The sequence below is a fragment of the Cylas formicarius genome, unplaced genomic scaffold (assembly GCF_029955315.1).
Source record: "Cylas formicarius isolate icCylForm1 unplaced genomic scaffold, icCylForm1.1 PGA_scaffold_7__23_contigs__length_41026272, whole genome shotgun sequence".
Taxonomy (NCBI): domain Eukaryota; kingdom Metazoa; phylum Arthropoda; class Insecta; order Coleoptera; family Brentidae; genus Cylas; species Cylas formicarius.
This window is the reverse complement of record NW_026844352.1, coordinates 10,976,131-10,990,012: the sequence shown is the minus strand read 5'-3', so window position 1 is coordinate 10,990,012 and position 13,882 is coordinate 10,976,131. Positions and strand designations below refer to the sequence as shown.

Here is a 13,882-nt window from a genome sequence, read left to right as displayed (position 1 = left end):
TGCAATCAAGCAAGTAATTGTTTGAGATAATAAAACAGCTAAAAGATACAAATTTCTAAACTATATTTTCTTTTCTCAACAAACAACATAAAAATATTTTGCTTAAATAACTAATGTATCAATCTATCTAATTAACATTTTCCCTCCGTGCAGCAAAATGTTTACGTTTCTTGAAATTTGGGACAAAATTAATCGAGTCGTTAATTTGTTTACCTCGAGAAATCTTGCGGGACCCCTAGAGACGCTAAAAATGGTGCCCGTGTTATTTTCTTCTTGGCGCAGCCACGCGGACACCGTGAATTCAGAGCTGCGCCTCAGTAAATCGGCCGCCTGTCGGAATGCTGATGACGACAATTTTAGGTCCCTCCGAGAGTCATCTACAACAAAACAGAATGTTACGGGCGTCCACCAAAATGTCGTTAACGTTTAACGACCGAATATGATTCACGTTTAGTGTCCCATTAGAAGTTCTGTGGAACGAAATCGTTTTTTTTTTTTAATTTGTTATATGGTCATAGTGCGCTATGAGAGCAATTTTTAATGCATTCAAATCTAAAGAAACAGTTGCCGATGAGTATATGTACAGGGTGCCCCTTTAAGACATTATCTCGAAACCTATGGGGGTTACAAAAAAAAAATTAAATACCAAAGTTGTTTCTATTAAAATTACCTTTATTTTTTTATTTTACTAATAGGCACTTTTTTTATAAACAGAGTGGTAAAACAAAGTTACATTTTTTTAAATAGAACAACCCTACATTTAATTGAAATCTTTGAATAGTCCTTTCACGATATATATGAGTATCGGTTTGTGATGCACAATCGAGCGACAATCTTCTGAATTCGGGTTATGTTTAAACCATCATTGTTGGGTTGCTTAACTTTTTAAACTTTTTTCCATCTATTATTCTTACTTGAATAGCAATTTCAATTAACATAAGTAACATAGTACGGGTCCCTGACTTACCGTTTTGGCTATATTGACAATTATTTTCCAATAATGCATTAATTCTTTTACATTCGTAATTTAAGAATCTTGTAAATAAAGTTCTTAAATGGAAAAAAACTTCCAAAAATGCAATAAGATGTTCTATTTCAAAAAATGTAACTTTGTTTTACCACACTTTATATAAACAATTGACGATTAGGAAAATAGAAAAAATAAAGGTCATTTTAATAGAAACAACTTTGATGTTTTTTTTTGCAACCCCCGTAATTAATTTTTTTGAAGAAAATATATTCGGCATCGGATAACAGTCATAGCCAAATAATTTTTGAGAAAAATAATTAAGCCAATTTTGAATTTCTGGATTTGTTACATATATAATATGTGGCGTTAACTAATAATAAATATTATTTGGCACGTATTTGAATTAATACAATAAAAGAAAAAACAACAGTTTATTGCATTTGACGCATATCAGTTGGACCATTTCAAGGAACACGGAACTAGGCGTTGAAATCGCTTATACTTTTTTAAACGGGATAAAACAAATAAGACTAATAGTTTGGTTGCCTAGTAATTCCAATTCAGGAGGAAAAGCGTTATCGAACGATATGCCAAATTCCAATGTTAGTACTCACAAAAATGGAGTTTCTGAGCAAACATGGCATAACATAATACCCCATGGAACAGTGAAGAATATTACTACACAAAATGAAAATATTTAAAAAAATGAGCGGGCTCTTCGTTCAATTATCAACCAGGATTTTAGACATACGTCTACAGAGAAAGCTGTAAAATGGTCACATGAGATCAGTTTCCAAAGATACTCATTAGAGAAGATTGCTTAAGAAGCTCAGAAAAGAGAGAAGTCTCAGAAAAGAGGGTTAAGGTAGTAAATAGGGCGTAAGGGGATAGGTATGCATATTGGACGTCTACTTTTGATTAGTGGCGCCATTAGTTCTGCAAGTCCAAATTAATTTTATAAGAACAATTGCTGCCATTTATTGAAGGAATACAACTACCAAAGAGAAGATTCAATTGCAACAGGATGCGCGGCAAGCCATACTCTCCAAGCCGTCTCAAGCCATAGTTGAAGAAATCAATATTCCTGTTTTAAAATTGTCTTTAAATGGCCCGGACTTGTCCCCTATTGACAGCTTATGGCACCCTAAAAAAAGAAATTCGAACCTCTCCAGGCGACACTATTCCAGAATTAAGGCAAGAACTTAATGAAATTTGCAATCGTTTTCATCCAGAATACTGTAAAGCATTATTGAACATGCCAAAGAAAATCGATGCATTTTTTAAGCAATGATAACTGTAACTGTAATTGAAACTAACAACGAATATTGTTGATTAGTAGCCAATATCATAAAGCAGCAAATTATTTTGCTTGGCTTTGTTAGAGTTATTTCAAATAAATACGTTTAGTTTAGGAAGACAATAAGGTGTTAATATTCCTTCGTACGTCAAAAGAGCAATGGAACCTTATTACAAAGATGGTTTCTACCACAAATTTAAAAAAAAATTGAATTTTTATATTGACTTTTGGTATCATTTTGAAATAGCACCGAATCTTGAAAAAAGTAGTGTCATACCACTTAAAAATCTTTCTGTATCTAGTACAGTAATGAAAAAATCATTATTGCGAAAATTGTGGTTTTTAAGATTATAATTACGTTTTGCTTAAGCCTGAATTTAGTATGAATAATTATTTTTTTAAGTTTTATTTGAAACACTAAGGATTGGTGACCTATACGATATTATTATCTGAATAGAATTTTGCTAATTGTTGCGTACGGATTAAGTCAAACAGTAATTTTTGAATCAAAGTCTCAATTACTCTGTGTATTGATGCCCCTAGCTATTAAATCAAGGCTCTAAAAATAATTGAAAATAAAGTGACATTTTTAAAATATGCAATTGATATTTGAAATATACAGTAAAATACAAAATAAAATGCCAGTACGAATAACAACGGTATGCGGTTCATGTCGATCCTTTGAATCTATGTAGCAAATAAACGCTGTAAAATTATATTTTACGCGCAAATATTGCCTGAAATGTTGCTTTATTTCATTCAAATACGCTTGAAAAATACTAAAAGGTGAACATATTGAAATAACAGAGGAGAATTATTTGCATGCGACTTGCCACGTTAATAAGCTAAATCGTCGCACGCCAGCAAACAATTCCATTCGCATCATGTGAAACGTTCGATCAATTGGTTTTGGGTTCAAAAGTCAATCAATATTGGCAATGACACCGGTCGAACGGTTTTTATTTATATCATACGGGACCGTGAAGGCCCTTTTAGTGATGCATTGATTGAAAGCTCAGAAACTGCAAAAAATGGTTAAATGAGCCAAGTTTTTGGTGTCAATTTACAGGTTTATATTTCACATATTTTTTAAAAAATGGAAAAGTTGGAATCTTTTCGCTGATTTTGGACAAAATCATTTCTCTCATAAGGATCTTCTTATATAATGGTACAACAACAATTTTGTTAAATCAAACCTTTTTTTTTCTTTTTAGTTATTTGCAGCTAATGTACCTAGACACAATTAATAATGCGTCAAGTTTATTTAATTAACAAAACGGGTTACTCTCAAAAATTGCGAATAAGAATACGGATTTTTATGAAAATAATTTTTAAAGTTTTTAAGTTATTAAGTTATTAATGAAAATAAATTATTTTCATTTTAAGGATACAAGAAAAGGATAAAATTTTTTTTGATTGTTCGATCTAAAACAACAATTAAATTTTCGAAAAATGAGTAACGGACCATGATTTTACCTATCTGGCTAAAAAATAGCCCCTAATATCTTTCTACTAAAATCTGAAACACCATTAATTATCACCATTATTTTTGTGCACCATCAACTTATCATTCTTATGGATGTCATACTAGAAGTTCTATATGCCAAGTATTATTTATTAATTCACAAGAATAACGTAAAAAATTACTAATAATGAAGATAACGCAATTTTTTATCAATGGAATCGCGAAAGATGTTTTAGTAGCTATGGGATCTTTATTGAAGATACTGAGCTATAGAGATTGCAAGTTGAATTTCTTGCGTGGCATTTAGAGTATGTTATGCTATCATAAAATCATACGCTAACTGGTAACAATAAATTGTAGACACAAATATAGAGAACGCCATTCAACATTCAACATTTTGAATGAAATAACATATACTTAAAGCTAAAAAGTTAAATCTCAATTAAAGAAGAATATTTTGTTTGAATGTAATCGTAAAGGAATAGCTTGAAGAAAATGTTCAGAATATATTTCAAAAAAGAAAAACGTATCTGATTTGAAAATGAGATAGATATTCGGCATTAAAAAAGTAGTTTAAATAAAAGTAGGTCCAGAAATGCTAAGTTTCTAAGATTGGGGGAGCTATAGAGGTATTCAGTACTGACTTTTTTGCAATTTCTTGAGTTAGTTTCGTATTGGCAAAATGTATTTCGACGAACATTTAGTTTAGCACGTTAGTAGCAAGTTGGTCTCTGTCTTCGGCCATTTTAAATAGCTAGTCTGCACTGCATATTGGGGACCTGTTTCCTTTATACTCACCTACGACCCTCTGTTTTGTGTTTCATAATAGGTTGAAGGATATATTAAAGTTCACCGCAGAGGACATATCCCAGATATAACAGTTTATGATATTTAACAGTTGTAAAGAGTTCTCGAACCTCGTTTGCTCAAAACTTATGATATTCGTATTGGTCTATGCAACCACATTTCAAAAGCCTCCAGAAGAATCAGATTTAGCTTATCATTCCAAAAGAGTGATTTCATGTTCTGAAATGCGCATCAGTCGTACATTTTATTTCGTTATTTGGGTCGAGTTGTTCAGTCATGTAGCATCCATACCTAAAGTATCTAATACCTAAATTAAATAAATTACAATAAATTTAGTTTAAAAAAATAAGGTTAAAGGAAATGAATTTTCGCATAAATCGTTTCATTTAAAATTTACTTAACATCCCGCACCATGGAAGCTAAGGATTTCCGGATCTACGTTCAAATCAACTTGTTTTATATTTTTTTATGGCGAATTTGCAGCCAATAAAAAACATATAAATGAGTTAGCAGGTATAGTACATAAACAATAATTTGAAAACAACCAACCCCATTCAACCATCGTCTGGCCACCGCAAAGCACGGACATAAAATCTGTACGTGGCAAAGGAGAAGCTGATAATGAGAATGACGTTAATAATTAAACGTTAATTAATTAAAACTGAAATAACTTTATCTAATTCGCTAATTGCGTAATGGACTTATTCTACATTCGATAATTGCAATTCCCCATCTGAAGTTTCATATAGCCGCCGCAAAGGGGATCTCCACTCCTTTTTGTCGATATTTACACATAAAACCATTTTATCGCTTATACAAACTTAAGTAAATGCATTTCCGACTATATTTCTCGGCTCTGACACTTTGGCTCGGCATTAAATTTTACTAGACACTTGCAACCATGATGTCGTAAACTTTACGATGAATTACAATAGTCAGGGAGAAACTGCCTTGCATTCTGTCTTATGTGGTGAAATGTATAGCCTTTATGCGTATATAAATCCAAATATTCCGAAGAATGGGAATCAACAACAAGGTTATTAATGAATTTAAATTGTTATCTTTCCGATATATCACATTAAATTTACTACTTACAAATTCAACAAATTACAAATTGATTACGTACTTTGCTACGTAATCAATTTGAACATATAATACTTGTAATAAAACTGCAAAGGTATTTTTATAGAAAAATTTGCGATTTGTTACTCCGAAGGTTTCAAAATCTGCAAAAGTGTTCTTCTACAAAAAAAACTGTTATTATTAAAAAAAATGATGGCTAGGATCTTCTCTTCTTAAATTGGCAAATAGTTTAAAACTGCCACAGTGCCCACAACACAATAAGTTGAAAGATCACCATAACTGAGTCTCAAACATTTCGTAAGCAGTCGACACTGCATCTAAAATTAAAGAATGATTGAGTTTTGTTCATACAGCGACATACATGTATGCACGTTGGTGTCTGCAAGTTGATGAATTATTCAATTTGAAACAGAAAACTTGTGCGATGCACATATTTGTCAAATTTTACCAGCACACTATAAACGCACAAGGATGGATGACATTGACGCTGATTTGTGGCTGCTTGAAAGCGCATATCAAACTACCTTTAACCCGTATGGTGCAGTTTTTCTTTATTGACAGTTTTTATAATTAACCAGAGCATTAATATACTTTTAATAAAATTATGGGTCACTTCGATTTCTATGCTTTGTTCGTCTCTGTGCTTCCGGATTAATCCTAAATTTTACAAAAGGCTAGAACTCTAAATGTGCAGTAACTGTAATCCTAGGTACATTCACTAAAAATAACCGGAACATATAACATATAAATATTTTATTTACAGGTGTTCGGCAACTGCTGATGAGTTTATTTTTTTTATATATTATTTAATGTCTTAAAGCTGTTTCATTGTCTTCTCCTGTTTCTCCAAAATGTTGCTAGCAGCATGTACGGAATTCCGTAAACTTTTGGTATCTGAAACGGAATTTTGCTTTTGACAGATAGGACAAATTTGACGAAAAACTTTATGGTTTCAAATCGAATTTTATCAGCTGTTTGAAATTGCAATTTGTTTAGGATAGACTCTACATTTGAAACTTTTTGAAAGATCTTTTTTTCTCTTAGAAACACACCGCAGTGTTTTTTTTTTGTTTGTGAATAAAGTTAAGTTCTTAAAAAGCCAACAGGATGGTTGGTGAAATGTCAGCAAACTGGATTTATCAAGAACCGTAGCAGGAGGAATCTAGAAGCTTTGTAAATAGACACATTTTTTCTGCGATTTTCTAATTTTCCCCTGTCTAAACAGCTGACTAAAAGAAATCGCGCAAATTAAAGAAATACAAGCCCAGAAGGTAGTATTCTTTATCATTTGTAACTACGGTTAGGTAGGTATACTGTAAACTAGAAATGTTTATTTCAAATTGGTATGTCAACCTGTACAAAAAAAAATTCAAAAAAGAAAACATTTAAAGTTATTACAATCTAAACGACATCTTTAAAGTTTGGTTTTAACTGGCACACCAAAAAGTTCAGCCTTAAGTCACGTTCAAAATATTCTGTAAAATCAAGATTTGTTAAACTTCTTCATGTTTAGAGAATGGATAAAGTGATATTTTTTTACAGATTTACACTCTCTCAACATTTTTGTTATGCGCGGTACCTTTGCCCGTACTTCCCGATCTTAAATAACACCATCGTCGTGCAAATTAAAAAAAATACACTATGGGTCGAATGAAGACAGGAGTAAACAATTTACCTTGTAAGTAATAGGCCGGTTTTAGTTGTTGAGGCCCAGGAGCTAACGTCACTCCCACCCACGTGCTGTTAGGCAGGCCCAGAGCTGCTAAAAGATCTATGGACTGATCCGGAGGTGAAGTTGTCAAAATAGCCCCCGGGTCAAACCCCGTTGCTGCAACAAATGGTGCTGGTTAGTTAAGTAAATACAATAATTAACTTGTTCAGTATAAATGGCACTAAATCGGCCAATATAGTTCAATCGGCATTAATGACTGGTTAATAATGTAGTTTTGATGAAGTTTCAGTACCATAAAGCAGTGAAACTGGCTGGCCTTCTTATACAATAAGCAAGCATTCTACCTGGACAATTTTTCAGTGTACTAAAAATGGAATGTTTGAATTTAAGAAAAGGAGAGTTTTAGCGATTTTTTCTTTTTGATAATGTCAGTGTTTGATCACCTAATAGCTATTTACTTTAAAGATATCAACACAGGCCTCAGACCTCCAAAGTAGATTCCCATCTATAAGGAAATGAACCCCAAATGTATATCAAAGAGTTTACAGTCGGAGGAATCGTTAGATATATTTAGAACTGCAAACGTCACTTTTGAGGTGAAATTCAAAATCTCAGAAATGATAAGACCATTTAAAAGAAAACAAAAACTTACTTGTCCACAAAAAAAACTTAATGTTTATAAAACAATTATAAGTGAAATCCAAACACCTTCGGGCTTTAAATTCTGCTTAAACCAGTTAAACTAGTTTAAAGTAGGTGTATATCTGCAGCTGAAACCTATCAACTTTTCGCCAAAACTTGTAATTGCTTGCGACTGATCCAACAAAATATAACCTAAATTATACGAAAACTTTACGAACCATTCGCGGCAAAAAAATATTTCTCGGGCATTATATACGATGTGTAACATTTCTGGTGATTTTTAATAAAGCTAGGAATGGACACATAAGCAGGAATATCATAACTTGTGTTGGCTTTTGAGATACATGGTTATTTTACGAAATTTTTCATGGATTTGAATGGAACGTCCAGTATGTATCGTAATTACTCTCCTAGATTTAAAAAAAGTAATTCATATACCTTTAATTTTTAATGTTTTTTATGTGTGCGCCCTTTTTCATAATATACTTCAATTTCTGTCTTCTCTAATGCTATGACTCATGTTCACTCAAAAATGACAATTATAAAAAATTGGACAAAATGGAGGTGTATAATTTGAAAATTAAAAGAACATTTTAGCAAATGAATTCTCACACCTTTAAGTTATTTTCTTTCTTTCTTTATTTATTTTTTTACTTCTTTTGGATAAGAGGTTGATATTCCGTATCTGGTGTGTCCATTAAGATGGACGCGCTTTGTCACAACAGTGCCAATGTTAGGAATTACTTAAATATGCAGTTTCAAAATCAATGGATTAGTAACAATGAACTAATTAACTGACCAGCAAGGTTTCCAGACCTCCACCTTATGGACTTTGGTCAAATTTTTTTGCAGTATGAGTGGAAAACATTATAACGTAATATCCACGCGCATGTTGATAGTAATGGACAATAATAAATGTAATATTTTTTTAATTATTCCTCTTTAAATTGGCCATCGGCACTTCGAAATTTCGGCGTTTTTTCCACCACGAATGTTTTTTATCAAAATCTCGAAATTGTAACTGTAATAGCTAAAAACGAGACTTTTTATGATTTTTCAAAAGACAAAGTTTTTTTGGTTCTAAATGGTTTAGTGTTATAAAATTTGTTTTCCCCATTTAGAATGAAATAAATTATTTGTACTCATAGAAAAATATAATTAAAGATTTTGTATGGGTTATATATTTTTGAGAAGCAAGCAAGCTAGCAAGGCTAGTCAAATTATAAGCTTATATATTAAAATTTTAAGAAGAAATTATAGTACGTCTGACAGACAAGTTTACAATTTTTAAATAATAAATTAAATCGAACATAAAAATGATAATCCTGTTTATGCCAATATGCATTTCATGAAAAAGACCCCTAAATCATCAAACATCCAAATTGCGACACAACGTCCAATCTAAAAAAATGGGTAATACCGCAGCACTGCACAAAAGTGCTTTAAGGGACAGTATCAGTCGGGCCCTTCGTAGTTACGAATGTTTGCCGATACCGATGCCGATTCCACCAGACGTGTGCGATTCTGCCGAAACCACAAAGGGGGGCAATCAATGCTTGGGTTTCAAGCGGCGCGTCTTGGGGTGCCTTTAAGATGCGGAAATCAATAGCGTACGGCCGTACACTCTCTCAACATTCCTATTGTGTCCTACTTGTGTAGTCTTTAATCTAGGCGAACGATACTCCCCGATAAAGCGAAAAGCGAACAAACGAGACACGGTCATCAGCGTTTTTTCGTGAAAACACATTCAGGTCCCTTAAGATCCCTTGAGGAAGGCATAGAGTATAATTTGCACCCAGGAAATTCTCGCGACTGTTTGGTTAACGTTGACTCATATTTCCTTTTAAAATGTTGGTATTTTCTATTTCGTTGAAGTCTAAAGGTGGGGTCATTGAACCCTAATTACCTACTATGGAAAAACAACCTTTTATCCAGACTAAATTGAAACTTGCCCAATTATATAATGAAATATCAACAAATTAAAAATTAAGGCCTAATATTTAGTTTTGTGAAACATCCAGCTTTTTATCATATTTCCTCGGTAAGAGTAGAATTTTAGATGATTTCCACAAATCTGGAAAATTACATGTTAAAAAGGGTCGTTAGAGGTCTTGCAAAAACTTGCACACAATCATACACTTTAGATAAAAGTTACTCAGAAAACTATCAGAAGATGGAAAGAAATAAAAATACCAATTTAACAAATTTGATATAATTCTTGTAAAACTTAACATTTACTAAACATGAAATATTTGCAGTTTAAGATTTAATCATCTGAAGAGGTCTGAAATATTTTTCAGTTGGGAAAATCATCAAATCATATTTTTTGTTTTGAAAATGATGTACAAGACTATTTTATATCTAGATTGGTAATAATAAAAAAATACGTTAGGAGGTTACTTTTCTTCTGGGTTTTGTTTCTATGGGATCGTTTCCTGTATCGTGGGGTTATGTCGTACATAATGGTCGATTTAACACCCCATTCTATGATGACGTTTATCAAACTTGTTGATTGATATTGTCCATTTTGACAAGTAATTAATCAATTATATCACATCATTTAGAACTAAATAATTTTCCTTTCATTTAAACCAAATTAAATGAACATCTCTACCTAACATCATGTCCTGATTTGGGCAGAAACTTTTTCTACTCAATTTAGATTTCAAGATTCCAAGTAAAGATCGGAGTCAAAGCCACCCATTTTAACGCAAATACCATCAAACCAGCAGATCTTAACTTAAAACCTCTCTTTCTACGTCCAATAGCGTTTTATCGACTTCAATCAGATGTCACTCAAAATCAAGTTTTCCTCCACTAGATGTCAATTTAAAACATCATTTTCTGGTCTTAACGGGAGTTTCTTCTAGTCTAGTCTAGACACTGATTGTGTGGTCTTAGAAAGGTAAAATCACTTACTTCAAGAAACAATTTTTTTCTTATGTGTTTGCAAATTATTTCAGAATATGCCCGCCTTGTGGGTTTTTCTGACTCAAACTAGACCACGTATTGATCCTAAAACTAAAAATAACATAAAAACGAATTTAAGAAGCGAATTTTATTATACGCGTTCTACTTCGAATTTGGCTGGATAATCGATACCCTGTATTTTAGACCGTATACACGCCATTAGTGAAATATTAATTTGTTGGGATAGGGAATTAGTTAGTGGCTTGTACCGACCATCTCAATTATTAAACGAATGCTGTTATTCCAGTTTTTAGTTCTTTTTTATCCAACTAACTAACGCTTTTTGTCAAGAAACAATTTTTTTTCTATACGTATACGAAAGCCCTTTCATAAGTCTAGGTTAAATTGGTATAAAACTGCACGAAGGGTGCATAATTTTGTGTCCATACCTTCTTCATAGCACAATAAAACTCCGGAAAGTTTTCCCTCAAAATGTTCTAATGCTAAAAGGATTTCCAGGCGCAATATACTGGCGGTTACCGGTTTCAGCACGCAATATTCTGCAGCTATGCAAAGGTTAATGATTCCATTCACCGCGTGTCGTATAATTATTTTCCTCCTAAAAATGATTTCTAGCCCTGTTTTGGAGACATATTCTCAAACTGTATTCTTGCTAAAGTGGTGGAAGCGCAAACTTTTAATTAAAAAAAAATCAACAGACTGTTCTAAATTTCGGTTTTATTAATGGGATTTCATTTCTTGCAACCTTTAGAGAAATGTCGAAAATATTTCATGTACTATTAAACTGTCAAAGAGCAAATTTCCCATCAGAAAAATATTATTAGCTATTCGAATTATTAAATTGTTGGACTACAGACATTCATTGTTCAGAAAGTTTTAAGTTTAACTTCAGATGTTTATTTTTGAGGACTGCTAATAGCCATCAATACATACTTAACCCTAAAACAGTGGTAACGTTTTCGATATTAATAGTCGTTACTAGAAACATGTTGCGAGGGCTTCAAGGCCTAAGTCACATTAGGATATGATAAAATTCCGGAATTTTTCTTACGTGACGGTGCGCATATTTTGGAAAACCATTAAAACATTTGTTTTTAATGTGGCACTTAAAAAATTTGTGACAAAACACCTCATTGAAAGTTACAGGTCCATAACAACCATTAACAATTTTTTTCAGCGTTTTTAGAGGGTACTTGACTCAGGCCATATTTCATCTTTTGGAAAAGACCATTTTTATCTCTGATTCTATTATTGCAAAAATTATTTAGTCCTTCGACCATGTGGACTATAATATTCTGCTGGGAATCATTTAATAAATTTACCAATTCCTTTATATCATATTAATCACGAATGACTTCAGGAGTTCTACAACGCTTAGCCTTGAGTCTCTTATTTCTAAATATATTTAGTGACATCACAAACTGGCGATGTAAAACTCTACTGCAGAATAAACAATAATACGGATTGCTTGAAACTTCACTGTAGCCCTTCAATGCAGGTTAACCTTATAGGCAAGTTGGTGATGATGATGTGATACTGCCCAGATGAACTGAGTTTAAAGATTTGGAAATTTGACATTGTCAAAAGAAGTCACAATGTGCTAGGCTTCGAAATTAGAAACACTCAACTCAATGTTATAATTAAACTTTTAAGTTAAAAGGATTATTCTTTTAGTATGTCGAAGGAACTTTTTTGAATTTTTAAATTTTTCTTACTATACTTTCTAAATTTAACGGAATCGAAGACATCTTATGTCAACATCGAAACATTCGTGTATGTATCTTTGGTCTCGGTTAGCGAGATTAGACGATCCATTCCGGATTTGCCGAGTTTCGTTAATTTATTAGCGGTTATCCTTTTCGATGAAACATGTACTTCAATCGGGCGAATTTAAACTTCGAATAATTTATCGACCGACCAAATTAACTTGCACCTGGTCCACTATAAACACTAGCGCAATTTGTTGAATAAACAATCTGTGAAAGCGGGTGCCAAAATCGCTATAAAAATCACATAGTAACATTGGATGTGGAAAATCAGACTATCTGGAGACGATTGAATAATTTTATTTTTAAGTCCGTCTAAATTTAACCGGAGTTGATTCGGATCCATGCTGATGGTATTAGGTTTTTCGCGTGTTGTTTACCATCACTTTTTCGGAAGCTTAAAAACTGCAACGGCAATAAATTAACTATATCAAAAATGTCATTAAAATTAAGGTTTTTGATGAGACTCGACAAGTTCACACTTTCGATGACTTTTTGAACCCATGCGCTGCAATCAGTATCACGCTTGTTATACAGGGTAGCTCAAGATCCCGGGATTCTTTTGACATTGCAACACCCAGTATAATATTTAATTTACTTACTTACTATAGAACCCTGAATAACTTTGTTTTATCAAATATTACATACTGTATATTATCGTATCGTCTGATACATAATTATATTCTTCATTAATTGGATATGCCTTTTTGTATACTTATTTTCAACAGTTATTTTGTTATTTCATATTTTGCCCTTGCATTTTCACTTCTAAAGCAGAAAATTGTAAATACACTATACTAGTTTTTTAGTATAGTATACTATATGTACAACACTATACTACTATTTTCGAATTCTAAAAACTAGAACTCTAAATGTTATTGTTGGCAAAGAAAATAGTGACCGTTACACTCCAGATATTATTCGATTCGACAGGGGAATCAATACACAATGAAACTGTGACTTATTGTGTAGAACATCATGACCTCTTTTTGAAAACAGTGAATCCTTGCGTAAATTAGTGATGTTGTTAAAAGCAAAAATCTTCTACGGTGGTGAAAGAAGAAGCAGTTCACTGGTAAGTCGTTTTATTTTGTAATTTGGATTGAATTGATTGGAAAATTTTTATCGTGTAATAAGTGATGTTGTTACCACTAATCTTCAGGTTATTCACTTTTTTTGTTTGTTTTTTTTTTATATTTGGATGTTTTAAACTGGTACAGAAATCTTGTTAAAAGTAATTCTGAAACGA

At 32.4% G+C, this 13,882-nt stretch overlaps 1 protein-coding gene across 3 annotated transcripts in view; it reads right to left on the bottom strand.

The window, feature by feature from the left end:
* Positions 1-13,882, bottom strand: part of LOC132705155 (protein kinase C-binding protein NELL1-like) — an 83,282-nt gene that overhangs the window by 30,233 nt on the left and 39,167 nt on the right. For all 3 annotated transcript variants that reach the window (XM_060675590.1, XM_060675591.1, XM_060675592.1), the window contains exons 2-3: positions 7,298-7,450; positions 214-377 (exon numbers count right to left, since the gene is read on the bottom strand). In XM_060675590.1, the coding sequence (XP_060531573.1) occupies positions 214-377; positions 7,298-7,450 (317 nt within the window). The remainder of the gene's footprint in view (positions 1-213; positions 378-7,297; positions 7,451-13,882) is intronic.